The following is a 27,236-nucleotide window of genomic DNA, read 5'->3' on the forward strand; positions in this document are numbered from 1 at the left end:
GTTTTCGGTCTTTACATTATATTGTTATGAAAAATTGTATAACTTTATAAATTAATTTAAAAGTATTTAGTTTCCTTGTTTTATGAAAATTAATATAAATTATAATGTCCCAACAATTGAGATGTGAATGGTATATTTTAGTTCACTATAAAATTCTATTTACCACATGATAACCCTAGATCATTTGTTATTACAAACGAAACATAATTTTTATAAGGAGTAAGTATGTTTTTTTATTATGTGAAAATTGAAATTAGTCTAATTTAGTTTCTTATATTAAAAATGCATGAATTTAATTGTTTTAATTGAATTTTGTTAAGTTTATTTGATATTTCAAACGTGTTTTATGATAGCATTTGAGTTATTTATATCGTTTGACACATTTTTACACTTCAATATTAACTGAAATGTTATCATAAAATACATTTGAAACGTCGAATAAACTTAACAAAATATGGCTAAAAAGACTAAATTCATGCATTTTTAAAATTAGAAGATTAAATTGATCTAAAATTTAAAAAAAAGTCTAATTCCAATTTTTTTACTGAAAATTAAAAATTTAAAAACATATTTAACCTTTTTTTATAATAATTTTAAGATGAAAAATATATTTAATTTTTATTTGATTTTATACAAATTGCGAGACTTGGAATAATAATAATAATAAATGTGTGGGGAAAGAAGAAGTAGAAAGGAATTTAGTGGTGATTAAAAGAAGAGGGGGAAAGGTAGGTTTATGTTGAACAGCTGTCAAAACCCCATAGCTTGTTTCCTGATTTGGGCTGAGAAGGCCCACCTGAGAGTGAGTAACAGCATAGAATGTTGACACGTGTTGTGTGGCATTGTAACCTTTTTGATTTTCCCTTTTTGGGTTGGAGAATTATGGTTGGTAATGGTATCTTTGAAAAAGAATAATTGAAAAGGGGAAGTAGCGTTGAGAGCACGAAATGAAAGTAAGTAGAACAGATAACAGAACATATGCATATGCAGTGGAAGAAGGTGGGAAGTGAATAAGTATAAATTTTATTGTAAGTATAGTAGAACAGAGAGATAAGGGAATTGATGCCAAATCATCATCTTTCATTGCATTCAATGCCAGGTAGAATATGGTTCCATTTTCAGCAAGAAAGAGATATGCTTTTTGCTTTCTGCTTTCACTTCTTTGCATAAACTTTGACTGCATCACTCCTTCCTAAAACTCACATCTCCTTCTCTTTTTACTTCCACTGCAATAAGGTCAATTTACGCTTCTTTTGTAAAACATGAATCTTTTGAATCCATAGTTGTAAAATAGTTCCACTTGAATTTTTTTCTTTTGTAAAATAGGATAGAGTGATCTATTTTTTTTTCTTTTTTTTGTTTGAAAAAGTAAAATTGTTAGGACTCGACTCTTACCGATTTTTATATATAAGAAAACTGAACTTATCAGGATTTATGACAACTTCAATTCTGTATTTTTTCTTTTAAATACAAAAATTGATAAGAGTCATGATGATTTTTTTTTAAAAAATAAAGAGGAAATCAATCTCACACATGATAATTTCAGTCTAAATATTGTCATAAATCCTCACGACTTCACTTTAATTTTTAAATAAATTTTTTTAATTAATTCTATTTTACAGTTACAAGTTCAAAACAATCATATTTTTTGAAAAACACCTCAATTTACATAGTATAAAAGAAAAGTATAAATTTTACTTTAGAAAGAGACTATTTGCTTTCCAAATTATTATTAAAAAAAATAGTTAAATATAATTTTAATTTCTTATTTTTGATATATTTTAGTTAACAAATTTTATAAATAAATGAATATAATTCATTTAAATTCATAATATTATTATTTTTATTTATTAGAAGGTATTCTAAAATAACATTTAAGTTAAAAATTTTCAAAACGATATAAATAATTTAATTATGATTTTGAAACTTTTTTAAAAATTAAAAAAATAAAATAAACCACTTATATTAAAAGAAATATATTTATTATTTTTAAAGTATAAATATCAAACTTTATCAAAAACACAGCAAATTAGACATCAATTATACATCTTAATATGTTATAAAAACATATCTTTCGAAAATTTGTGACCCTTCGATCACCACTAACATGCTTTTTGAAAATGGTAGGATTGTATACTTCCGCTGAAACAGGGAACAAACTCACAGTCTATTATGCAAGCCACACACGGTATATTGTTGTGTGTCGTAATGTAAAATAATGGTCATGCTTAAGTTAAATAAAAGTTTAATTATTAGTATTATTGTCATCACTTTTAAAAAATTAAATGATATATAATTTAATTATGAAATTATGAAATTATTAAAATATAATTAATAATTGAAATTTTGAAAACTAAAAAAGTATTTTAAATAGTATATATGTGACCATTCTAAATCTTTGTGACGGCTTTTAATGGTTTAGAATATATATCAAAAACTTGTAAATAATCGTGTAGTGCATGATCTTCAAAATAATCATTTAGTAAACTTTATCTAAAAATTGGTTTTTCCTAATCTATCATTAGACCAAAAAGTTTAAATGTTGTTAGAAATGTATTCAAAATCTTAACATTATATCCTGACAAAAATACAACTCAAAATATTACTCTATAAAATGGTAGTCGATGCCGAGTTTGATGAGCTTGTAGAACGAAGTATAACCACCATGAACAAAGTTGTGTATTTTTGCAGAGAAACTAGAGTCTTGGATCTGTTTTCAGAAAATAACAACTTCAAAGTATTGTTTTGTAAGAACCACGTAACAAATATGTGTTTGTTCCACCAAACATAAGCAAAATAATTAAGAAATGCAAACAGTTTGCTAGTTGTAGTGCTACTCCAATTTGATGGACAATCCTTAGGTTAAGGTTGAAAACTATGTTTTCTTTCTAACAAATTGGAAACTTAATGTTGGAAGTTACACAATATCGATTAAAGATAAAGTTAATTCACAATATATAAATGGGTGCAATCTTCACTTTACAAATTGGTTTTGTGGGTTGAGTTAGTCTTAAAAACTCACTTCTAACACGGTATCAGAGCCAAGTTAGAACTTATCCTAGCGAACTTTCTTGAACATTTTGTTCCATCCGATATTGGACCGTTAACGGATCATCTACTAATATCTTGTTCTACGCACGAGATAAATATATTTCAGCATGAGAGGTGTGTTGGAAACCCCACAACATTGACTAGAGATAAGATCAATTCATAAATATAAGTAGGTGCAATCCTCACCTTACAAGCCAGTTTTGTGGGATTAAGTTGGACATAAAAACTCACTTCTAACTTCTAACTTGACATTCCCCATGCAAGACCAGGAAGCAAAAGGACAAGCATGAAGTATTTTTCATATTGGGTTAGGTACCAAATGAAAAAATGGGTTAGGTTGCCAAGAACATTATCTTTGCTTTTCAACCATAAGGATAGTTGAACTTAAAAACGGAGTAGCCATTTAATCTCAGCACAAGAAGGAGCAAAATGTCAGCACGAATCATATTCTGCGTTGCGATTTCCCTAGCAACGTTAGCAGTTATTGTTTTGGCCGTGCTATCACCTGTGACGTCCCACAACAAGACCCATCATGCAAGATCATGGTTGGATCTATCATTCTACATCCAACAGCCTCAGATATCATCAACCTTAAACACTCACCTCGTACCTAGGGAAGATGGTGGGGCTTTGATCTTTCCGCGTGTGCTGACAGAGGGACCAGAGAAGAGTTCACGTGTGGTTGGAAGAGCACAGGGGTTTGTGATTCTCGGCGACATGTTTCAGCGATCGTTATTCGATGTGATGTATCTGAGCTTTGACACCCCACATCATAAGGGGAGCCTCAGCGTGCAGGCTCATGAAGACAAACAACGGTTCAAGGTCATCGGAGGAACCGGTTCTTTTGCTTTTGCTCGTGGTGTTGCGGTTTTTACCAGAACCGATGAAGCTGCTGCCACTTACCATCTCAAACTTCAGCTTCAATTCCCAAACCGTTCCCCCAACTCATTACCAACATGATCATGATGCACGCACGCACGCTTGCTTTCATTCTGCTCATTCCTTTTTCTTCCAACAAACTTAAACTATCAAACCCATCGTTACTTTCTCCCCTTTCTTAATTTTAATTGCAAACCTTGTGCTTAACTTTCTTATCTTAGGTTGTGAAGGATTGTGAAAGCATTTATGAAATTGAAATCACGATAAATATCTAAAACAATCACTTATTTATAAATTATAATATTTCCAAAAATCTTTTATTATTTTTTAGTTCAAACGTGAAAAAAACGTTAACGATCTAATTGCTGGACCGAATTTTTGTAACAGAGAGTTGAAATAAAAGTTACTGAATATTTCACTTATAATTCACTTAAAAATAAGATTAAATTATGATACATTAATAAGATATATATATATATATATATATATATATATATATATAGAATTTATATTTCTTTAATTCCCATTCTCGATGCAGCCGGTGCAACCGCTAGCGGGACCACGAGCAAACTTTGGAGGTGGTGGTGGAACTGGTAGGGGTCCAAGCTTCCTCTTAATCTCAAATTCTGTTCACAACAACAACAAAGAAGAAAAAGTTTTAGTGATTTAGGAGTACGTAGTTTTTGTATTAATCATCATGTTGGATTTTAAGGTTTTCACTTTCATCAAAACACAACACTAAAGAGGAATGAAGACAAACCTGCGATAACTTGAGTGGAGGAAAAGGATGCTATTAGAGCAAGAAGAATGAGAATGTAGTAGAAGACGGAATGCATACCCATCTTTGTCTTTAAAACCCAAATATATAGAAAATGATCCATGCTCACACATATATTTATAACCACAAAAATATGAACATCATCTTTCATCCACCCATTTCAATACGATAGTATTGGATGACTTACAAGAGTAGCGTGTAATTTCTTTTGTTTTGCATTTAAGAACAATTGGACTTATGAGGGAGAGAGAGGGAGACTTGGTATAACTGGGAGATTTCGATTTTATTGCTCATAAAGACTTTATTAGTCACACTTCCAAATAATCAAGTCAATAAATTTGTAAATTTATCTGTTCATACATACGGTTTTCCTTTTCACACCATGCAGTCTACATCATCTTTATTAAGAAAAATAATATTTTAATTACTAAATTTTGATAACTTTATCTCATAACATAAGACGTCATCTTTAAAGTGGTTTTTGAATATTAAAAATGAAAAAATGAAAAAATAAAAACCACTTAGAAGATGTCACCTAAAGTTGTAAAAAAAAGTTGTCAAAATTTAGTAGTCAAAAAATATTTTTCCTTTATTAAACTTAATATTGGTATCATTGTATCAATACAAGTATTCATAACTAAAAAAGAAAAATAAACAATAGACAATAATATATTTCTAATAAAAAAATAAAAAATGAATTAGAATGAATTGGGAAGGTACTTTTATCTTAATCAAAGTTATACAATTAAATTTTAAATTTTTTTTTTTCGGAGTGAACTTTTAATCTAATTTAATTCTAAAAAATTAGTATATAAGATGATGTTTTCACTCACTTATATGTTGTAAATAAATTTTATTATTATTTAATGTGAGACTTTTAACATATTTCTCACATTAATGCATATATATCTCAAACATATGAATAGACATTAATTGATGATCTGATAGCAGGTCACTCTTGTTAGAATATGCGTTAATCCATGACTCTGTTACTATTTTAAAAAATAGATTTTAAACCTAACTTAACCAAATCGAATTGATCTATTATCAATTAGTTTTATCATTAGTCGACTTCCAAAATTTTAAATGTTCTGATAATTGTGTTAAGGACATGGGTATCAAGAGAAAAAAAGAAACAGTTAAGATAAAAAAATCAAGGAAATGAAGAAATTTAGGGAAATATCAATCACATAACCCCTTCGGTCTTAACATTACAATACATAAGACTGGATTTTACCGATCCGGATCCTAATGAAATTAGACCTAATATCACACATAAAATATAATATATAAACAGACCTAATTTATACTAAATTATTGAGATACATCTTTAGCGTTGATATTCCACAATAAATCTTTGTTGGGTTTGAATTTAACGGAACCACGAGAAAACGCGTGGCTATGTCTGTCACTGCATAATTACCGAAGCCACCGTTTAATAAAAGTAGAGGTGGGAAAACTCGTGTGAAAAATATCAATTCAATCTAATTTATTTTGTCCTCAACTACATATTTTTTAAATCAACTTTCATCATTAAACCTGCAAAAAATTCTCTCCATATACGAATTGGATTAACATAACATTGTTAGTTAAAGGATCACATCTTAAGATAGGTGGGCTTTGAACATAATTCTTTTTGTAGTTTTTCATCAAAAAATATTTCAAAGAGTTGAAGAAAAGAAATATATTAAAGATCTCGGTCGTTTCATTTCGAAAATACTCTATCCAAATCTGACGAAAACAAGTTTATTTATTAAATTAAAAAAATATAAGAATGAATAATATTATTTTATTAATAACCTGTTATTAATAATTGTTTAGTTTTTTTTCATCCAATGAGATTCAAGTGTGCTACAATGGTTCATGGTTGCAATTCATTTTTACCTCTTTAAATAGAGTCACTTTAATTGAATGAGTAAATTGCTAAATCCACGTTTCAAACAACATAATTTCACATGAAAAAGAAAAAAAAAAACTGGTTATATCAATTGATAATACTGAATTGTAGTTGTATTATAATGCAACCATAGCAATTCCAAAGAACCAAAAAAGTTTGTTTTTTTTTTATCCTAACAAGGATGTCCCCTACATTTGGACAAGGTGGAGGAGGTGTGAGTAGTAATTTCCCAAGCATCCTTGAAACATCTGACTCTGTCCAAAAACAACGTAAAATTGCATTCAATCCACAACTATTTTGTACTTGTGTTGTCCTTAATAAACATTCAGCAAAATCAAACTTCGAGAAAATCGATGAAAAATTAAAGATCAATTGGATTAACATGCATGGTTTATGAAAATGTAAAATGAATACAAAGCTGCACTAAACATCAGTGAAAATGATAAAATATGAATAATGATGAACGAGTGACTAAAATACTGAAAAAATAAAAAAATAAATAAAAACTTAAGTTCCATTAAGTTTAAATCGTATATAAATTATTATAATATATAAATGAAATATAATCCTTAATTATTTACCAAAATCGATGTTGTGGTTTGAAGAAGTCATCCCAAACTTCCCGGGGAATTGTAAAAGGTGCCAGGACCAGGAGCTGCACTGGGAGGTGGAGGTGGCCTTGGTAATTTCCCAAGCTTCCTTTTAATCTCCAACTCTGTCACAAAAAAAAAATATATTTTGTGAAATTTTTGTTGGAATTTGTCTGCAGAAAAATATTTGGTATCAAGAAATCACTCTAAATTTATCCTAAATGATATAAAATTATTGAATATATCAAAAAATTAATATTTTAAGGTTTTTACACTTATTATGATTATACAAATTATTAGAAGTTTCACATCAACTAAAAATAAGACAATTTCATAATATATAACTAGAATGCAAACATCATTTTACAAGTCGATTTTGTGGGGTTGAGTTAAACTTAAACTACATTCCTATCATAGTATCAGAGTCATTATTAAAAAAAAAATTATCCCAACAATATTTCTTAAACATTATGTTTTACTTCTGATACAAATTGTAATAACAGAAATACTATGAAAATAAGGAATGAAGACTAACCTGCAGTGACTTGAGTGAAGGAAAAGGATATGATTAAAGCAAGAAGAATGAGGAGGTAGAAGAAAGAATGCAGAGCCATGTTTAAAAGCCAGATTTGAAAACGATGCATGCTCTGAAATATTTATAAGTAGAAACATCAACATTTGCGCTCACTGTCTTAACATTTATTTGCCACTTTAAAACGTCCATATAGGAGACTTGAAACTAAAAGGAAAAAGAAAGGTCATGTTTTATAATTTTCTAATTTTTTTAACATTTATTTTGACTACCTACTTAGTATATTTGGATGAGATATTTTTTAAAAAAATTACATTTTTATAGATTTTCATATATTAATGTTTAAGAAATTCAAATTTTATAATTTCATGAGTAATTTAATTATTTAAATTGAATTATTTTAAATTTTGGCTAATAAATACGAGTTTTAAAATATTTTATATCTTTGAATTCGTTTTTTACTTTTACTTTTTTAACTTAATTTTAATTGGAACCTTATCAATGGACTAAAACGGAAATATTATTAGAATGACTATTACTTTCTTTTAATGTTGACTGAGTTATTATTATTATTATTATTATTAAGTTGATAGGAGTTTTTAATTGTTAGGATTTTATTTTTGTTTGTATAGATTAATATTATTTTTCTCTCTTTATTAATTAGTGTGCTCACGGTTAATTTTTGAGAACCTACTTTTAGATAAATATTAATTAGATTTTTTAATTAACTTTTATCAAGATTATGTTGACTTTTTACCATTTCTTTATCAATAGTTTGTTTGAATTTATTTTTTTAATATTGATTAGAAAAAAATTGTAGCCAATATTAATTATGGTTTTCTTTTATCAATGTCAATTTGGAAAAACTTCCAACCTACTATTGATAAAAGAAGTTGGAAAAAAATCATAATTAACAGTATATCAAAAGTAAACTTGATTCATGTCAACCTAAAATTATCGTCAACATCAACTCAAAAATAATATTAACAAACATTAATAAAGAAAAAATTTAGTCAATATCATTTAAGATGAACTTGACAAACTTTGACTAAAAACTAATATCAATTAATATTTACTATAAAATATTATTATTAATATAGTTAGTTTTGAATTATTAACATTTTTTTATATTTAAATAACTGTTTACATTTAAAAATAATTAAAATACTTATCAAATAAAAAAATAAATTTAAATTACCTTATTTAAATAAAATATTTAGAATATAAAATAATTTGAGATGAGATATAAATATAAATTTAATATATTTAATTTGAGATGAGATAAATATAAAAATTATAAAATATCTTACCCAAACATGCCCTACAAGAAAAATCTTAGATAATAACCAATTTTAGTGACAAAAAAGTGTTACTCACTATAATGATCAATATAGATACTAATATACAAAACAAAAAATTATCAGTCACTCAAATAGTCACTATTATAAATAAAAATTATAATTGATAACTAAATTTGTCACTAATTATTAGAAACTAATTACTTTGGTAGCCAAAATCTTGATAGTTAATGTTTAGTGACTCATTTATAAACTAATTTTTTTAGTAGTTAAAACTTTGATAGCTAAATTTTAGAGCTAAATTTTAGAGACAAATTTAAATACCAATTATAATATTTTATTCATAGTCACTATTTTAGTAAGTAATAATTTTTTAATTTGTAAATTTACTAAAGAAGTATAACAGAAAACATTCTAAGAGCCTAACAATCCACATTAGATAAATTTAACAATATACATTTGATAAGTTTGTCCACATATCAATTAAAACAAATCATCTCGTAATACATATTGGATTAGTTTGTTCATAACTAATTAGATGAATATAACAACAAACATTAGACAAGTCATTCCACATATACATTAATTAAAAAAATATATTTTATTTTTATTTCAAAGAATAATATATATATATATATATATATATATATATATATATTTATTTATTGATAATAAACTATTTAAACTCACATATAAAAAAATTGTCATGCAATAATTTTGTCTTACATAAAATTGTCAATCAAAAATTATATTTATAATTTGTATATGAAATTACAATATAAATATACTTATCATTGAATATTCTTTATAATTTTAGTATGTAAAAATTTAACTGATTTATTTAATAAAAAATTAGTATTAATCATATGTGCATAAAACTTTGTATATGGTTTTAAACAGTTATATTGTAACAAAATAAATTGCAATACTTAATATTTATTTTTCAAAAGTTTAAAATATATATTTGTAATAAGATAAATCATGCTTCTTAATATTATAAATTTTGTTTTATATTCTTTAATTTATCTTTTACTATTTTAAACTTCAAAATCTACCGCAACGAAAGATAAAAACTAAAAAACTATTTAAAAAAAATATATATCACTAATATATATATATATATATATATATATATATATATATATATATTGTAATTAGATGAATTTAGTAATATACATTAAATATATATGATTAGACGAGTCTAGCAACACACACTGAACGAGTATAACAAAAAAACATTATGAGTTTTTCAATATATATCAGATGAGTCTATTCAGGTATTAATTAGACAATTATAGCATAAAACACTAAATGAATCTAACAATACATATTAGATGACTTTATTCATAAACTAATAATGAGTATAAAAAAAATACTAGGTGAGTCATTTTATATGTTGATTAGACGAGTCTAAAAATATACTGATTAGACAACTATAACAATAAATATTAAATGAGTTTGTCGATGCACTAATTAAACAAGTCTTGCAATACATATTAGATAAGTTTGTCCATACAATCACTAGAGGAGTACTCATTAGACGATTTTTGTCAATAAATTGATTAAAAGTGTCTAGCTAGACAAGTTATGCATACATTGATAAGACAAGTATGATAGTATACATTACACAAGTTTTTTCATACACAAATTAATATATAAGTTTATTAATACACATTAGACGAGTATATTCATTCACTCATTATATGAGTCTTGTAAAATACATTAAAAGAGTCTAAACATACATTGATTAGATGACTTTGTCTATATACTGATTAAATGAGTCTAGCAACAAATACTATATATATATATATATATATATATATATATATATACTACGAGTTTAATAATATACATTAGACAAAGTTTGTACACACACATTAGACGAGTTTATTAATTCACAGTAGACGAATTTGTCCATTGATTAAATGAGACTTACAGTACATATTACACGAGTCTATCAATACACTTTATACGAGTATATCCATATACTAATTAGACGAATTTAATCATACGCATTACACGAATGTATACATATACAATATACAAACATCAATCCGTTCGTTCATTGGTATGATTTAAAAGTATATCAATAAAATATAAATTTTATTTTCTAATTATTGCCGGAATGGGGATTAGAAGAGGTCCTGGGAGGTGGTGGTGGAGCAAGCTTCCTCTTGATCTCCAACTCTGTTCACAACAACAACAAAGAAGAAGAAAAAGTTGTAGTGATTTAGGAGTACGTAGTTTTTGTATTAATCATCATGTTGCATTTTAAGGTTTTCACTATGATATGAAAAAGAGGAATGAAGACAAACCTGCGATAACTTGAGTGGAGGAAAAGGATGCTATTAGAGCAAGAAGAAGGAGAAGGTAGCAGAAGAAGGAATGCAGACCCATCTTTGTCTTTAAAACCCAGATATATAGAAAATGATTCATGCTCACACATATTTATAACCACAAAAATATGAACACCATCTTCTTTTTATTTGTTGGACAATTCCACATCTTCTTAATTTCGTAGGAAAGGTTTGAATTTCACAGGAACTACGAAAACGCGTGGCTATCGTTTACTAAAGTTAGAGGTGGAAAACTCGTGTAAAAACTCATCATTCAATCCAATTTATTTTCTTGTCAACTATATATGTTTTATATCTACGTTCAAACCCACTTACTATAATTTTGTTTCTGGAAAACGTTTTAAAAAATAAAAAAGAAAGATATATTTAAATTAAATACTACTTTTATCTCGGAAGAATTTTTTCTTTTATTTTAAAAAGTAATTCGTTCAAATGCAAGAAAAACAAATTTCGTTGTTTACTACTGAAAAAACTCATATTTCCTGTCAATTTTGTTTTGAAAATTTTTTGTAAAAAATATTTAAAAATTTTATTGTGAAAAAAAAATACAAGAAATTGCTACCAGTTTTCTTACAAAATATTTTGTATAAAACAATTTTCGCAATAAATTTAATAGAAAATACTTAAATTTGTAGAAAATGATTACCCATGCAAAAATTACCTACCAATTAAAATTTTTAGAAAAAATGACAGAATTTTTTTTTTATACATTATTTAACAAATATGTAAGAAAAATCACATGTAATATGAGAATTTCTAGTAATAGTTAAATTAAAAAATAATAATGATATTTTAATCACTTTTATTAATTTGATTTTTTATTTTTTATTTGATTTTTTATTAGTAATATGATATAAGAATTTAAAAGTGATTGTTGTAATAAATTAAAAAAAATCAAAATATCATTACGGGAAAAACACTCTATCGTGTATCTATTTCGAACATGAGAAAACGTTAACCGCCTGATAGTGGAACTTCGCAATTTCTAAATTACAGTTGATGATATAACCCTTTTTGTCGTAAATTTAATTATTTAATGTATTAGGATTCATTTTCAAGAAATTTAAGCCTTCAACGTGTTTGGAATTAAAACTAACAACTGACAACACCTTATTATCATTATTTCATGTTGAAAACGATTTTTCTTTTTCTTTTTTTGTTGAATCCCTTAAATTGGAGATAAAAATTAAATGGGCTGGATTTTATGTCATTTTTTGGGACTTATAAATATGTTAACCCATCGTATCAAATTAACGCCTTTTTAATCTATATTAATTTTAATAGAAAAATATAAAAATAAATATCATCACCAAGTCAACTAGATTCGATATGTTTGAACCAAAAAGTTATTCGTATAGTATGTAGAGATGGCAAATAAACCCGTGTCCGTGGGTATCACCCGAACCCGTCCCCGTTTTGACGGGGAATTCCCGCTTTGACTGGGTATGGGTATGGGTAATACCCGAAATTTTCAACTGGGGATGGGGATGGGGATGGGGATATATATATACCCGCCCAAATACCCGTCCCCGCTTAAATTACTAAACTATTTATAATTTATTAAATAATCTAAAAAATATATATAAATAAATAATATATTTACACATAAAATATAATATAATATAATATAATATAATATAGTATATATACATATAAATAAAATATACTTTTATATATATATATATATATATATATATTTACACATATACATGTAATATAATATAATATAATATAATATAATATAATATACATATAATATATATACATAATAATATAATATAATATATATAATATATACGTATAAAACAAATTAATCATTTAACTAGTGAGATCTTTTATAAACAAATTTATAACATTACAAATTTATAAAAATTTAAAAGAAATATATATATATATATATATATATATATATATATATATAAAAGCATAAAATATCTACGCATATACATATAATATATATACATAATAATATAATATATATTATTATATTTATATTATTATATAATATAATATAATATATACTTAAAATAAATATATATCTATAAATATATATATATATATATATATATATAAACATAAGATATCCACACATATAATATATATACATAGTAATAATAATATAATATATAATATAATATAATATATATAAATAATTATATATATATATATAAACATAAGATATCCACACATATAATATATAATATAATATAATATAATATAATATATATATATATATATATATAACATATTTCTCATTCTCTTTATTTTTTGTTATACACTTTGTTTACTCTCTCAATTGTCTGGTTTGTTTTTCAAGATTTAATTTTGAAAGTAATTTTTCTTCTTCTTATTACATAATTTTTACTCTCTGTACATGGTTATGTTCAAATAGGTGTTCCTCAATTTCATTCTATGAAATAATTTTTAGGTTACACATTTGATTATCTTTATTTATTTATTTATTTTCATGAAAATGTTTGACTCTTATTTTGTAGCTCTTCTTTTTGTTACTTTGGTTATACACTTTTTTACTCTCTTCTTTTAATTGTTTGGCTTGTTCTTTAAGGTTTAAGCAGATCTTCAAGGTACTTTTTCTTTTATCATAATCTTAATTATACATTTTTTTTTCCGTTATGTTATGTTCAAATGGATATTCTCAAATTTGGGTCACACATTTAATTATCTTTACTCCTTTATGATAATGAATCTGATGAAGAAGGTACATTATATTCTAGTAATTAAAATTTTCAATTTCAATTATTATATCATATCTAATTTTTCATTTTTTTTCTATGTGTAGGTGGATCGAATGCAAATGAAACCACTGATCATTTGTAAAATTAATAAATATTTTGGTTATCATAAAATTTTAGTAATGTGTAATTTTTTAGCTTTTATATAATTATTTGAATTTTATTTAGTTGTTATTTGATACTTTAATTTGAGATTTATACTATTATAATATTTTTCTTAATATTTGACATCATGAAAATCAAAAAGAGTATGTTATTTTAATATTAAATATTTTGATAGTATCATGATTCCGTTGGTGTGATTTTTAAATTTTTTTTATAAAAAATATTTAATTGATATATGGAACAATAAAAAAATGGGTATGTGTATGGGTATAAGAAAATACCCGTTACCCGGTGGAGATGGGGATGAGTCAAAAGTTGTATACCCGTTGGGTTTGGGGATGGGGATGGGGATGAATTTTTATTATGGGGATGAGGATGGGATCATGATACCCGTACCCGCCCCGCCCCGTTGCCATCCCTAATAGTATGTATTGCTTCGCAATTCAACCAAATTGACTTGGCTAGTCCTGTTTAGACCATAATTTTTACAATCTCACCTTGCAAAACACATTGAAACAGAGTAATTTCACATAAAAAAAAATATTTATATTTATAATACTGAATTTTATATGTATATATCATAATGTAATAACCATAGCAATTTCAAATAATGTAATAATATTTTTTAGGTTAATTACTCGAATGATACCCACTTGAGACATTTTTGAAAGTTAGGAACGTAATTGATACTTTTTTTTTTCACAGATACCAATTAAATTGGCACATTCCTACTAAAGTGGGTACTATCCGAGTAATTAAACTTTTTTTTTCTAACAAGGGATGTGTCCTGTGTTTGGACAAGGTGGAGGAGGTGCGAGTGATAGTTCCCCAAGCTTTCTTGAAATATCTGACTTTGACAAAAACAAAGAAAAATTACATTCAAACCTCAAATATTTTGAACTTGTGGTTATATATGATCTCAGACATTTAAAGCATCTCTAAGAATTAAACATTTAACAAAGTCAAACTTCGAGAAAATCAATGAAAAATTATAGTCAACACGAACACTTGGTTCATTAGTTATTAAAGATGAACTGGATTAACATGCATGGTTTATAAAAATGAAAAATGAATACAAACCTGCACTAACTTGAGTGGACAACATGAGTAGTGAAAATGATAAAATTAAAAGAAGCACAATTAGGGTATGAAAGAAGAAGAAGAAGAGAAAGAGATTCATCTTCAAAGGCAATGTAAAGGCCAATGGTGGGAACATCCATATTTATAGCCCTGTTTGCAAGTTAGAAAATTTTTCATCTCACTCTTGAAATAAACAAATAATTGCTAAGTGGACAATTTCTTCATCTTTTGAATATTTATATTTATATTTAAAATACATCATCATTTACAATTAATTTTTAATTTTCCTTAAAATGTTGATAAAATATTAGAAATATGTGTACATGAATTGAAATGGTAATTTAGTCAATGAAAGGTGACGAATGCAGTGTTGTTTAATGTTTGTGACTTTGACTTGTGAGGACGACATGGATGAAGTGTGAAACCTTTGGCAGCATTATATATGAATTGAGTTCTGAATAATGGGTTTAGGGTTTAGTTTATTAAAACTTATTTCATGTTTATTTATTTACTTAAAATTAGTTTTATTTATTAAATTAGTGTTTAACATAAAAAAAAATTCAGTAGAATTAATTATCATATCATACTTTTAAATTAGTTATAAAATTTCACATTTTTAAAACATGTAGACAAATAAGTAAAATGAACGATAATATAATAATTACATTATCCAATCAAGCAAAAAACATTCAATTAAAAATATATTTTTTTTCGGTACTCAATAAAATTGAATAAAATTCAATCGAAAATACAGAATCAAAAATAAAGTTTAAACTTAATTAAATCATTAAAATATTAAAAAGGTAAATAAATTATGTTATATTTAAGAATACTGGGAATTACTTTATCTGTTCAACAATGACTTGATATCTCAAAAAAATGTTATTCTTACATTATTCTTTTATTCGTATTTAATTAAAGTAAAACGTCAGGTTAAGTTTAGGCCTTCACCCTTTAAGATTTATTATTTATCAAATAGTAATTTGATTTTACATAATTTATTCTCAAATAATAGTGTTTACAGTCTTCTACACACACAATAAAAAATAAAAAAAGTTTGTTTATTTTAACGTTGTTTTCGATATAGTATCCCACCACCACCCCGTGCATCACGCACTGATGAATGAATTGACTATGTTAAATCAAACAAAATAATATATTTAAAATTTATTTATTTAATAATTATTATTATTATTAATACAAACAAAAGAAAATCACTTAGTTTTGAAATTTTGCTTCTTTCTTTTATTTTCATCACATTTCAAATAATTATTATAAAACTTTTCGCTCATTATTCATTTGAATTTTAATGACTAAATAATTGGATTATTAATACTATATTTTAAATGAAGAAATTGAATTTATTTTCTTTATATCTTTTTGTATAAATTTTCTCTTATTACTTTTAAAAAATAAATTTACTATTTTATTCTTTTGTAATATACTTAATCTAAAAAGATTGAAGATTTAAAAGTAAATAATCAGAATTGAAAATGGATTATAAAAAAAATATAACTCTTACCATTTTTTTGTATAATAGAAAATATAGTATACAAATATGGGATAAAAATAATAATAATATTGTACTATAAAAGTAAAATTCACTACTAAATAGATAAAAAAATTACCTTTTATCTTCAAAAATCAAACTGAACAAATGAAAAATGAAAGTAGAATAATAAAAATAATGAATATGTATTCAACTTTTGTTTTTTCAGAAGTTACAGAAAATATACCAAAGAGTCAAAAACGAACACAGACAATAAATAACTTAAAAGAAATGAAAATAAAAATTAAAAAAATATATTAATAGTTTTATTACTTTTTATATTTAATTTATTTTCCTATTTAATAATATTAAGCTGCGTGCTTTATAAAAAAATAAAATTCTATCTATTTTAATTTGTATACATTTCTATTATAATAATCAGAATTTGGAAATTTTGAAAGTAAAAGCACTATCCCATGATGATTTGCCCCTCAGGAATAAAAATAAATATTTTTATTAAATATGCATTACTAGATATTCCTATAGTTGGAACACGTATTATAAAAATAATTATTTCAAAAATTTATTACTATTATAGTGATTTTTTATTTTTGTATTAAATTATTACTATATTTTTAAAATAAAGTTTTCAAGATCCTTATTTGATAAAGTTGTCAAAATAATTTTTTTAATAATATATCTTTGTTATATATAATTTATATTTTATATCAATTTTTAAAAAATTATCTTTTAACTTTTTATTCTAATTTAATCAAGAAAACGTTTATATTGATAGGTAGTGTTTTTTTAGGTGGTCTCTTAAATCAAGTAACTAAAATAAAATTATCAGTGAAAAATGTTAATTAAAAAATTGTTTTGAAATTTATTTATATTTATATTTTTATTTACATTTAAAGTTATTATTAAAGAAATTATATTTATTATATAACTCCCATCCTTCACTCGATGTCATGACTTAATGTGAATCATTAATTAATGTACCACTATTTTTTATTTCGAAAGAATCAATGATCCATACTAAATCATCATGTCAAAAAATTAAAAAATAAAAGTCAAAGTATAATTTTTCATAAATTAATTTATATTTTTAATGCTAATATTGGTTTGAATCATACTTTAAAATTAAAATAATTTTATGCACCGACAATTCCTTTTAATTAGTTTATATATGACAGAAAGCATAACTACAACATCTTCCTAAACATGTAACTAATATTAGTTTCGTCCCCAACCCATGTGATTGCTAAGCCTTATAATGTTATACCACTACCTTATAACTAATTTTATTAATTTATAACCAATAATTTAATTTATTTTTTAATTCAATATTATATTATTGTTTAGAGAAAATAACGTTTTCCTAATTATAAAAAATGTAACAATATTCTAATTATAGTGCTACACCTTATAAGTCATAATTATACTATTCTATTCTTTACTCCATAATGATACAGAAATGTAAGAACTTAGACTACAACCATGTAAATAATGACAAGGTAGTTGAAACCTTTTCTTAAAAAAAAAAGGTAGTTGAAAGTTTCCTAGTAGAATGGAGGTAGTGCCATCTTCAACTTGATCAAGCACATGCGTCAATGGCTGCCACCACCACTGTTTCCTTCTCCTTCTTCTCCACACCCTCTCGCAGCTTCCAATTCCAAACACCACCATCACTCCACCGCACAAGGCTTTCTATCTCATGCCACTCTTCATCACCACCCTCCAACCACCCTCTCCGCGTGGCCTTCGCCGGCGGCGGCACCGGCAGCAACATCTACCCGGCGGTGGCAATCGCGGAGGAGCTCAAATCCCTGAACCCCACGTGCCAGTTTCTCTTCCTCGGCACCCCCAACAGCGTGGAAAGCGCCGCAATCTCCTCCTCAGGCTACGACTTCGCCTCTGTCCCCGCACCACCCGACACCAACCCTTTCTTCTTCCCTCACCGTTTCTTCAACTCTCTTCTCCAATGCCTCAGCCACCTCCGAGGCTTCCAACCCCACGTGCTCGTCAGCACCGGCGGCTACGTCTCTTTCCCCGCCTGCCTCGCCGCCAAGCTCCGAGGCACCGACGTTGTCATCCACGAGCCCAACTCCGTCCCTGGCTTCTCCAACACGCTCCTCTCCCCCCTCGCCGACGCCATATTCGTTGCTTTCAACTCCACCCTCGACAGTTTTCCCAGGAACAAGTGTTTCGTGTGTGGCAACCCCGTTAGGTTCTCTATCAGGAATCTTGTCTCCAAGGAAACCGCCACCTGTCATTTTTTTCCGGGTTTGGATTGTGGAGGCAGGGTTTTGTTGGTGCTTGCTGGCTCCTATGGCGCCAATTCAGTTAACATTGCGATGCTGAATTTGTACTATCAGATGCTGAGACGGGATAGTGGTTTGTGTATTATATGGCAAACTGGGGTTGAAGCCTTCGATGAAATGGATAGCCTTGTCAAGAGTCATCCACGCTTGTATATGACACCGTGAGTGCTTCTCAAAACTCGTAACTGCGTTTGCCTTTTCTGTAAGACTACTGCATGGAACTATTTTTCAAAAGGGAGATTGATTTGTGATTCTAGATTGCATTGGATAGTTTATTTTTCTTCTGATAGAGCATAGTAGCATTATCTGATCATGCAACAGACCCTGTTTAGTTGCAATATGGGTAGAATTTATCAAATTGCTCACTTGCTCCTTTCACTTTGATGACATTCTCAACAATCTTGGAGTATGATAAACCTGTTAGTGAGGTCCACTGGTTTCATGAATCAGTAAAGATAAAACCTTTAAAGATATTTATCATGAAATCTAACAACTTTCCCGATTATCCTTTTTGGACTAGCAACCATGTTGTAATTTACTGTGTTAACCAAATTTATGTCATCTTTGTCTCGATCACTACTTCACCTACATCGTCTCATATAGTACATTTGTTTCATAACTTATCATTCTTCTGTCATTACACATCTATCTTGGAGTTCAATAAAACTGGTCTTTAGACTGAGTGAGTACTTTACTAACCTTCGTAAACAAACTCGGAAAATATTCTATCACACTGATCGATCAACATTGTATTACTACAAGAGCAAAGAAAGAAATGAAAGGAGAGACCAATTCCTGCCAAACTGACTTAATTGTAACAGCTGCAGTTAATAAGTAGTTAAATACAATGCAGAGTAAAACTATCTTCTGCAGATAGAAAGTAATCGTGATTAGCCAATTCCATTGTGATAATATCGAACGTGATCGACATATTGTATACCAATTCAGCAAAAATTGGCTATTAAACTTTTCCAAAGTGATATCTTTACATGGAATTGTTATTGTAAGTGTTGTCACTCTAGCTGCGGAAATACAGGAAGAAAGGTTATTTTTTGGACTTGATGATGTGAAAATGGTTTCTTTGTTTGAATACTTGACAAAACCCAAACCCACTTCATGATCAAAAAGTCCAATCAATTATCGTTAGTGCGTTTCCTGGCGTGAGACCACTCTGCTCAGTGCATAGTGCTTTTTGAAATTGGCATGAATGAGATTTCTGTTTTAACGTGTTTATGTAGGACCGGTTCAATATAATGGATACTTTATCTAGGATTTCTGTTATTAGGATCCACATTTTACAAAGTACCAATGAAAACCACTTAAAATTAGTCGTAATCATGGACATCATTTTCAAATGAAAAGTAATCACTGTTTTTTTCTGCATTCTTTTATATCTCACTTGCAACTGAGGTTTGGTTTAGTGATAACTTATCTGACATATCTCCTTTTATGAAGATTCATGCAATGTATGGATTTGGCATATGCAGCAGCAGACTTGATTGTTTCTAGAGCTGGTGCAATGACTTGCTATGAAATATTGGCAACTGGAAAACCATCAATCCTGGTAGTTAAATTTTGTTTTTACTCGTTTGTTTTATTCATTCCGATTCTTACTTAAACATGAATGTAATAATAGTTCAGCTGCATTGTGCTGAACAATTATATTGTGTGTAAAAGCATCTACTTTTCCTTTTAAGTTGGATCTGCAGCTCATAACAAAGGAAAACGATGACATTTTTGTTGAATTATTATTTGCAGATACCTTCTCCATATTTCTCTGAGGGGAATCAGTTCAGAAATGCGTCCTTGATGGCAGATTTAGCTGGTGTGACTGTTATAACTGAGGATGAGCTAGATTCGAGTACACTCGCCATTGCAATTGAAAAGATTTTAAGTATGTAACCTTCATCTTCAAAATGTGTCTTGAAAATTTTCAGGTTTGAAAATCATTCCACAATTTTTCATGAAGCTTTAATAAAAAAAAAAAATCACGAAATCAGATCCCTGTCATGTCCCTTAGTAAATCCTTGGGAAATCAGAGATAAAGATGCATTTACATTACTAATATAGAAGATCTCAACCCCAAGTTTGGAGTGCAAACAGAAGAGAATTAAAAGGTTAAACTGGTAGTATTTGTTGGTATCTTCAATAACGACCTGTTACATTGCTCAGTGTTGAGCATAGTCAAGGATAAACAAGCTTATTCCTTAAGTCTTGTACTAATGTCCAAAAACAACAATACAATGGTAATAATCTTGTGAGACTTGTGCATAGAAAAATTCTTGTTCTATAACTATATTTCAAGTAATGATGGCTCTATGTCGTAAACTTCTAAATTGTAGACTCTGGACATAGTGTAACTGGCTACCAGAATTGAAACTTGAAGTTTGGGAAAGGGTTAAAGTCTCAAAGAGTAAATAATAATTTACCATCTTTTATCTTTCAGAGCAAGTTCAAGTATTCTTTGCCCCCAAGTCCCAACCTTCTGTCTCACCGTTTCTGTAAAGTGAAAAACCTAACAATCTTCTGACATTCCTTGTTTCTTACTCCAAATTTTAGTAACCTAAAAAGCTGCACTAGTATTTTCATTTTTTGTTGTCTGTCCTTTTTCCCTCCACTTTCAGATCTGCATTATAGGTAGCAATGACTACTATAGTACACCCTTAATTTTGAAATTAGAAATTCTCCCATTAATGTAATCTGTCACTGATCAACACTTTGACTGCTTGCTGTTGTATGAATTCACCATGTTTGTTGTATTTTCAAAATTCAAAACTTGTCTGTTTGAGTTAAACAAAATGCATGTCTTTTTCTTTCTTTCTTTTTTCTCTTGCCATATTTCTTGATTTGGATTTTGGGCATTGAAAATATGCATGATAGGGGACCAGAAGAAGATGGAAGACATGTCCGAGAGGGCTCTGAAAGCTGCAAACCCCAATGCCTCAGCTGAGATTGCAAAGCACATTCTATCTCTTGTAAATGAATCAACCACAAAGAAAAAAGATGGCTACAGAGTAGAATCTTAGCATGGCGATGGAAATTGAAATAAATTCATGCTTACATTACAACTGTAAGTTTGTCTTGTGGGCCAATAACACCGATGGAAATTCCAACTCCAAGAAGAAGTATTCCACTGTTCTTGCAACGTGATAGCATAGTGTTAGGAATGTGATATTTATAAAGCTAACAAGTTTGTGAGCTCACACATCACTGGCACTTTGGCGAGTAAGAGACCAAGCATGGAGGCTTTAATTGCTCGTGCAGGGTTGTGATCTGATGTGGGAGTGGTCCATTTTTTCTTGTTTTATTTATTTGATTTTGTGAACCGTGATTCATGGAGTGGTCTATTTTTGGTGGTTCACATGGAGACATCCTTGTCACTAAGAAAAGTGTTAGAGTTTTCATGATGCCCTTGTCCTTGATGCTGAATAATGTAATGCAACGTAACATTCAACACTCCAAGGTTCTCAAAACTCTGAGAAGAAAATTAAACAAATCTTTTCATAACATTTGTGGCTCACCTCTATGCATTTTTTTTTTCTTTTTCATGCTAACAATGTTAATGTCTTTTGGTTATTTAGGGGTGGAGAATGCATGGCTATTATTTCATACAAAGTAAGAAAAAAAAAAAACACACTTGAGGACAAACATTCAAGATAGAAACATCCTAATTTGTAACAGACACAACTCCATTAAAAACCAAAAGAAAAGTGCATTTAGGCAAGGCCACTCTTGCCTCTAATATGCAAAGGTCTCAACTCTCAACCCAATTAAAAAACCTTTACTCAATAACATATAATTGCCGCCTCCTCACAGAGGATAAGATATGCTTAAGTTTTGAAAGATGAAATGATAAATGACAGCAAAGAATGAAAATTCTTGCTTGTATTGGATATGAAAAACTATACACAAATCTATAGATGGATGCTTTCCGAAAAAAACAGTAGGATTGTGTGTCACTCAATGTCGTGCTGCAACTTGCTGCTTACATACTGGGCAGAAGTTTTTCTGTGAAACCCATTGTTTTATACACTGAAAGTGATAACTGTGTTCACAATTTAGCCTCCCCAGCTCATCACCTGCTTCATACTCCTCCTGAACAAGAATGCACACTCTCAATGTCAAAAATTTCATGTTATCAACTAATCACAAATCATTGTTGGTGTGATCAATAAAATGGTTATTATAAAAGAAAACAACTTTGTCATACATGACAATTTGTTGTGATTGGACAACAGTAAAATATTCAATCCATTACTCAATCATCTAAACAAACTTAAAAAGATATCGATTTTGCATACAATACCCAGAAGAAAAACAACGTCAGAAACTCCTATAATCAGAAATTTAATTCAATTTGGCAAACTTACCTGACAAATGCTGCACTCTTTATCTATTTGATGCTTTGATGTATCATCCCAAAATTGAAGTCTGGCTTTCCTTATGTTCCGTCCCATCTCATCTTCCTTAAGTCCAGTGTTCACATGACCAATTCTCTCACCAAGCTCAAGCAATTGCTATCAAACACAAACAGCATGTATTGATCAACATAAAACAATGTCTACAGATAATATATTAATAGCTTGAAAAATAACTAACCTCATATGACATGTTATCAACATCAAGTCTCCAGTCTCTAAATTGATCATGTGAATTTAGTTGTCCACCCATTAGTAGACTCCCTTGAAGCATCATTATCTTCAAATTGCAAGCAAAAATCAAGATATGCAACAAGCAAAAATCTATGCAAAGACATGATTGGATATAACACAAGGCTCTTATATACGTGCATTCTTTATAAAATAATAGTTTAATTTGAGTGATACACACTAAAACAAGTGTCACAAATGCAAGTGTAATCATTTATCGTTTAATTTGAGTGAGAAAGAGACTAACATAACACCATTTACAATACACAACACACAGCAGTTTTTCACCATCTCACTGTACTCGAAATGATCGTGCAGCCTAACACAAAAAATACCATCAGATTCTAAGTCCCCAGATTAAATACAAGAGAACTTCAATCTTGGCAACAAAAACAACTAGTTTATTTATTTACAGTTAAAAGCATGACACATTCACTTCAACGTAAGTCAAAATTCAGGTTCATAACTTTGCAGCCAGCCAGGACATGTAAGTACTATCCACAGAGCAAACAATTTGAATAATAATCCCATATTTAAACACGCTGTTATTGAAAAAGAGAGGATGAATCACGATTTTTATATAAGAACAAATCAGATATTTGGTATGAAACACATTCAATCATACTAAACAAGCACTTATGATTAGTGATGAGAAAGATAGGGAAAAGGGTATATGTATATTAGAGGCAACCTCAGCAAAACCATCAGAGGAAGGATCTCTAACATGTCGATAGTATGTTGCAGTTCCATAAGAGTCAGAGGCAGAGCGTGGCGTGAAAATGTCAGAATCAGTGTCCAGAAAAGTAAAGGTTTCTGTGCGCCTTCCCACATACGATGATCGCTGCCAATATATTTAATAATGAGGCAATGTTCGTTAGTTCGAAATCACGTCAAGACTTTGTGAAACAAAAATTATGACAAAACAGAACACAAACGAAAATCCCAACTAATCATTCACGTGTCTATCTAAACGCATAAATTACGGATCGCTGTTTCCCACTTAACACCAATCCAATAATCAACAACTCCTCCTTCTTCCATCTGTAACTTAACCACCACGCGTTCTCAAAGGGTACCAATACCTATTTATAACCAAAATAATTATTTGCAAAAACAACAAGCCATTTTGTTGGTTGCGAATAATCATTATTTCTTGTTATCTCCGCATGAAAAATGAAACGAAAGAAACATTAATGGATTAATAAAAGGGTCAAAGGATAGTTTCATATAATTTCATCATTTTTAAAAGCTTTAAATGAGTTAGTTTGTACTATAAAGAATTGCTTTAATATTGAAGGAATAAAAGTGTAGATAAGATGATCAGAGATCACATGCACTGCAAAAAGAAAACAAAAAACAGCCCTACATGAAAACGATCAAAGACTTCAGACCCATACACCAAATACTTTTTTATACTTTCTCTTGGGTATATTTCATGGGAATTTAAACATAGCAAAAAAAAGTGGCACGGGGTTTCGAAGGGCTGGTAGAAAGATGTTCATCAATGCACAAACCAAAGATTTTTTTTTTTTTCTACTTTCTTGCTATTATTTGATTGATAAACAGAATCTAAAGAAATTACCAATCAAGAAAGGAATTGTTAATGCTTGCAAAAGATCATTTTGTTGGGGTTAAAAACGGAAAAATAAACATTAATGCAGGTTGTTCATAGAAAGCAACCATTGTTCTGAGTTGAAGAGCAACAACAAGAAGGGGCAGATGAAAGAAAAGGCTAAAGTTTTCAACAGATTTAGGCACCAAATCACTGGAAAAAAAGATCAGACATTGCAGAAATGAGAATACCTCCCTATGAGTAATCTTATCCACATCAATTTTCCCTCTTGCAGATACATTCTTCCGGGCCACAACACAATCAACAGAGGCAGCAGTATCTGCTGAGAACCCAATGCCAGGGCCACACCAAACATCTTGAAAATCCACACACCCAGGATTGGAACCTTCCAGAACCCCGCCATGGAAAGTCTTGTTCTTGCCACCGCCGGTGGTTCTCTTGTGCTTCTTCTTTCTTGTTTTCTTTCCCTGCCAATCGGCGGAGGAGCGAATCACCGCCGGCACCGACACCTGCTGTGACGCGCCGGCGGTGCACCCCAACCCTCTGAAGGTTGCTGCGGAAAAGTTGCTTTTTTTCTTGCTTTGAGCAGTGGCATTGATGATGGGGGTGTCATTATTGGAGGAGGAAGTGTTGTTGGAGAAAGTGGAGAGGAGCAGGGAGGATATGGTGGACTTGCCCCTAGTTGATTGGATTATGGAAGGGATTTGAGGGTTTGGATCTGATTCTGGAATGGGGTGGTGGTGTTGATGGTTGAATTGGCTTCTGGGTCTTCTCCATTTGATGTGTTCTGCCACTGTAGGTGGTGTTGTTGTTCTGTTTGTGACAACAGGCATGGTTCAGAGAGAGATAGAGAGAGAGAGAGAGAATAGAATGAGACTTGAAGGGATTGTGTGAGGAATGTGTTTTGAATGATTATTATTTATTGGTTTGAAATAATGAATTTTAATTTGTGGGGTGCCCTTTTCTTCTTGGGTTGTTAGGTGGGCTATGCCTTGTCTTGCTGCAATTGTGGGCATATGCTATATTGTTCAATCACTAGCCTCAACCCTCATGCCACACACTGGAATCTGTGACTTGCTTTTGTTTCTTTTTGTGCTTTTCAAGCTAAACTGATGCTACTTATCAAAAGAAAAGTTCAAAATCCTTTCCTCTCTCTCACTCCATTTGGAGTCTAGTGTGGCCTCAATAATGGAAAAAAATGTTACTTATCAGATTACCATGCTTTGATTTAATCAAATATCAAATATCTTTCATACCACCACAGAAAGTCAGACTAGTCTACAGTGCTGACACAAAAGTTAAACTTATTCTATCAATAAATAAGTTTTCAAATTCAAAAACTATTAATATACTGTCACCATTAAAAAGGTTCCCACTCCCCAACACAAAAACCACCAGGTCCAAAACCATAGGTGTGTATTGGGATTATTTATAGCATGCTTTCATATAGAAATGTAGGTATTTTCTGATGATGATCATGTGAAGAGCCTTGAATTTTGACTCAAGGAATGTCTTCCTTGTAAAGCTTCCTAGCTGTGTAAGTTCATGCAGATCTTTGTATAGTTTCAGTTCTCAAGGTCAAATACATGGTCAGAAAAAGTGTTTGTTAGTTCCTAGAAAAACTTGAGTGAAGAATATATGAACAATTTCAGCTAAGTGTCTTTCTCATTTTCTGTTTACTGTGAAATGTTCCATGCAGAATTGAAAAATGACAGCAAATGCATGTGTAGTATGTTTGAAGGAAACTGAAACTGAAACTTGGTATCTGTATCTGTGATACATCACCATTCTTGGTGCAAACAACATGATATTGCAGCCACTTTCCTCTTTGGTATTTTTTTTCCCTTTCATGAGTGTATTAGACTAAACCTCTCTGTCTTG

At 29.1% G+C, this 27,236-nt stretch overlaps 3 protein-coding genes and 2 long non-coding RNA genes across 5 annotated transcripts; 2 read left to right on the forward strand and 3 right to left on the reverse strand.

Annotated features, from left to right (window-relative positions):
• Positions 1–3,322: 3,322 nt before the first annotated feature.
• On the forward strand, positions 3,323–4,145 carry LOC114178111 (Disease resistance-responsive (dirigent-like protein) family protein). The gene has a single exon (XM_028063828.2). It carries the CDS (start codon positions 3,481–3,483, stop codon positions 4,009–4,011), a length of 531 nt encoding a protein of 176 aa, XP_027919629.1. The 5' UTR covers positions 3,323–3,480; the 3' UTR covers positions 4,012–4,145.
• A 6,743-nt stretch (positions 4,146–10,888) lies between these two features.
• Positions 10,889–11,575, reverse strand: LOC146887403 (uncharacterized). Its single transcript, XR_014993442.1, has 2 exons — positions 11,341–11,575; positions 10,889–11,212 (listed from the first exon to the last, which is right to left on the reverse strand). It is a non-coding gene; the product is annotated as an uncharacterized LOC146887403 (long non-coding RNA).
• Positions 11,576–14,764: 3,189 nt separating this feature from the next.
• LOC114175634 (uncharacterized) lies at positions 14,765–15,421 on the reverse strand. The gene is made up of 2 exons (XR_003602869.2): positions 15,321–15,421; positions 14,765–15,087 (listed from the first exon to the last, which is right to left on the reverse strand). It is a non-coding gene; the product is annotated as an uncharacterized LOC114175634 (long non-coding RNA).
• Positions 15,422–18,273: 2,852 nt separating this feature from the next.
• LOC114177781 (UDP-Glycosyltransferase superfamily protein) lies at positions 18,274–22,640 on the forward strand. The gene is made up of 4 exons (XM_028063301.2): positions 18,274–19,294; positions 20,589–20,697; positions 20,892–21,027; positions 22,014–22,640. The coding sequence occupies exons 1-4, from the start codon at positions 18,423–18,425 to the stop codon at positions 22,157–22,159; spliced, it is 1,263 nt and encodes a 420-aa protein (XP_027919102.1). The 5' UTR covers positions 18,274–18,422; the 3' UTR covers positions 22,160–22,640.
• Positions 22,641–22,825: 185 nt separating this feature from the next.
• LOC114177782 (RING/U-box superfamily protein) lies at positions 22,826–26,264 on the reverse strand. Its single transcript, XM_028063304.2, has 5 exons — positions 25,586–26,264; positions 24,474–24,623; positions 23,733–23,831; positions 23,504–23,650; positions 22,826–23,228 (listed from the first exon to the last, which is right to left on the reverse strand). Exons 1-5 carry the CDS (start codon positions 26,186–26,188, stop codon positions 23,094–23,096), a joined length of 1,134 nt encoding a protein of 377 aa, XP_027919105.1. The 5' UTR covers positions 26,189–26,264; the 3' UTR covers positions 22,826–23,093.
• Positions 26,265–27,236: the final 972 nt, after the last annotated feature.

Source organism: Vigna unguiculata, chromosome 3, assembly GCF_037176805.1.
Source record: "Vigna unguiculata cultivar grain cowpea cultivar isolate G323 ecotype 2 chromosome 3, ASM3717680v1, whole genome shotgun sequence".
NCBI classification, from domain to species: domain Eukaryota; kingdom Viridiplantae; phylum Streptophyta; class Magnoliopsida; order Fabales; family Fabaceae; genus Vigna; species Vigna unguiculata.

Coding starts and splice junctions, on each gene's coding strand:
- LOC114178111 (XM_028063828.2), top strand. CDS start 3,481: ATGTCAGCACGAATCATATTCTGCGTTGCGATTTCCCTAGCAACGTTA.
- LOC114177781 (XM_028063301.2), top strand. CDS start 18,423: ATGGCTGCCACCACCACTGTTTCCTTCTCCTTCTTCTCCACACCCTCT. Junction 19,295..20,588: donor CCACGCTTGTATATGACACC/GTGAGTGCTTCT, acceptor CCTTTTATGAAG/ATTCATGCAATGTATGGATT. Junction 21,028..22,013: donor TGCAATTGAAAAGATTTTAA/GTATGTAACCTT, acceptor TATGCATGATAG/GGGACCAGAAGAAGATGGAA.
- LOC114177782 (XM_028063304.2), bottom strand. CDS start 26,188: ATGCCTGTTGTCACAAACAGAACAACAACACCACCTACAGTGGCAGAA. Junction 23,832..24,473: donor CCTCTGATGGTTTTGCTGAG/GTTGCCTCTAAT, acceptor TGCAATTTGAAG/ATAATGATGCTTCAAGGGAG. Junction 23,651..23,732: donor TTGATAACATGTCATATGAG/GTTAGTTATTTT, acceptor TGTGTTTGATAG/CAATTGCTTGAGCTTGGTGA.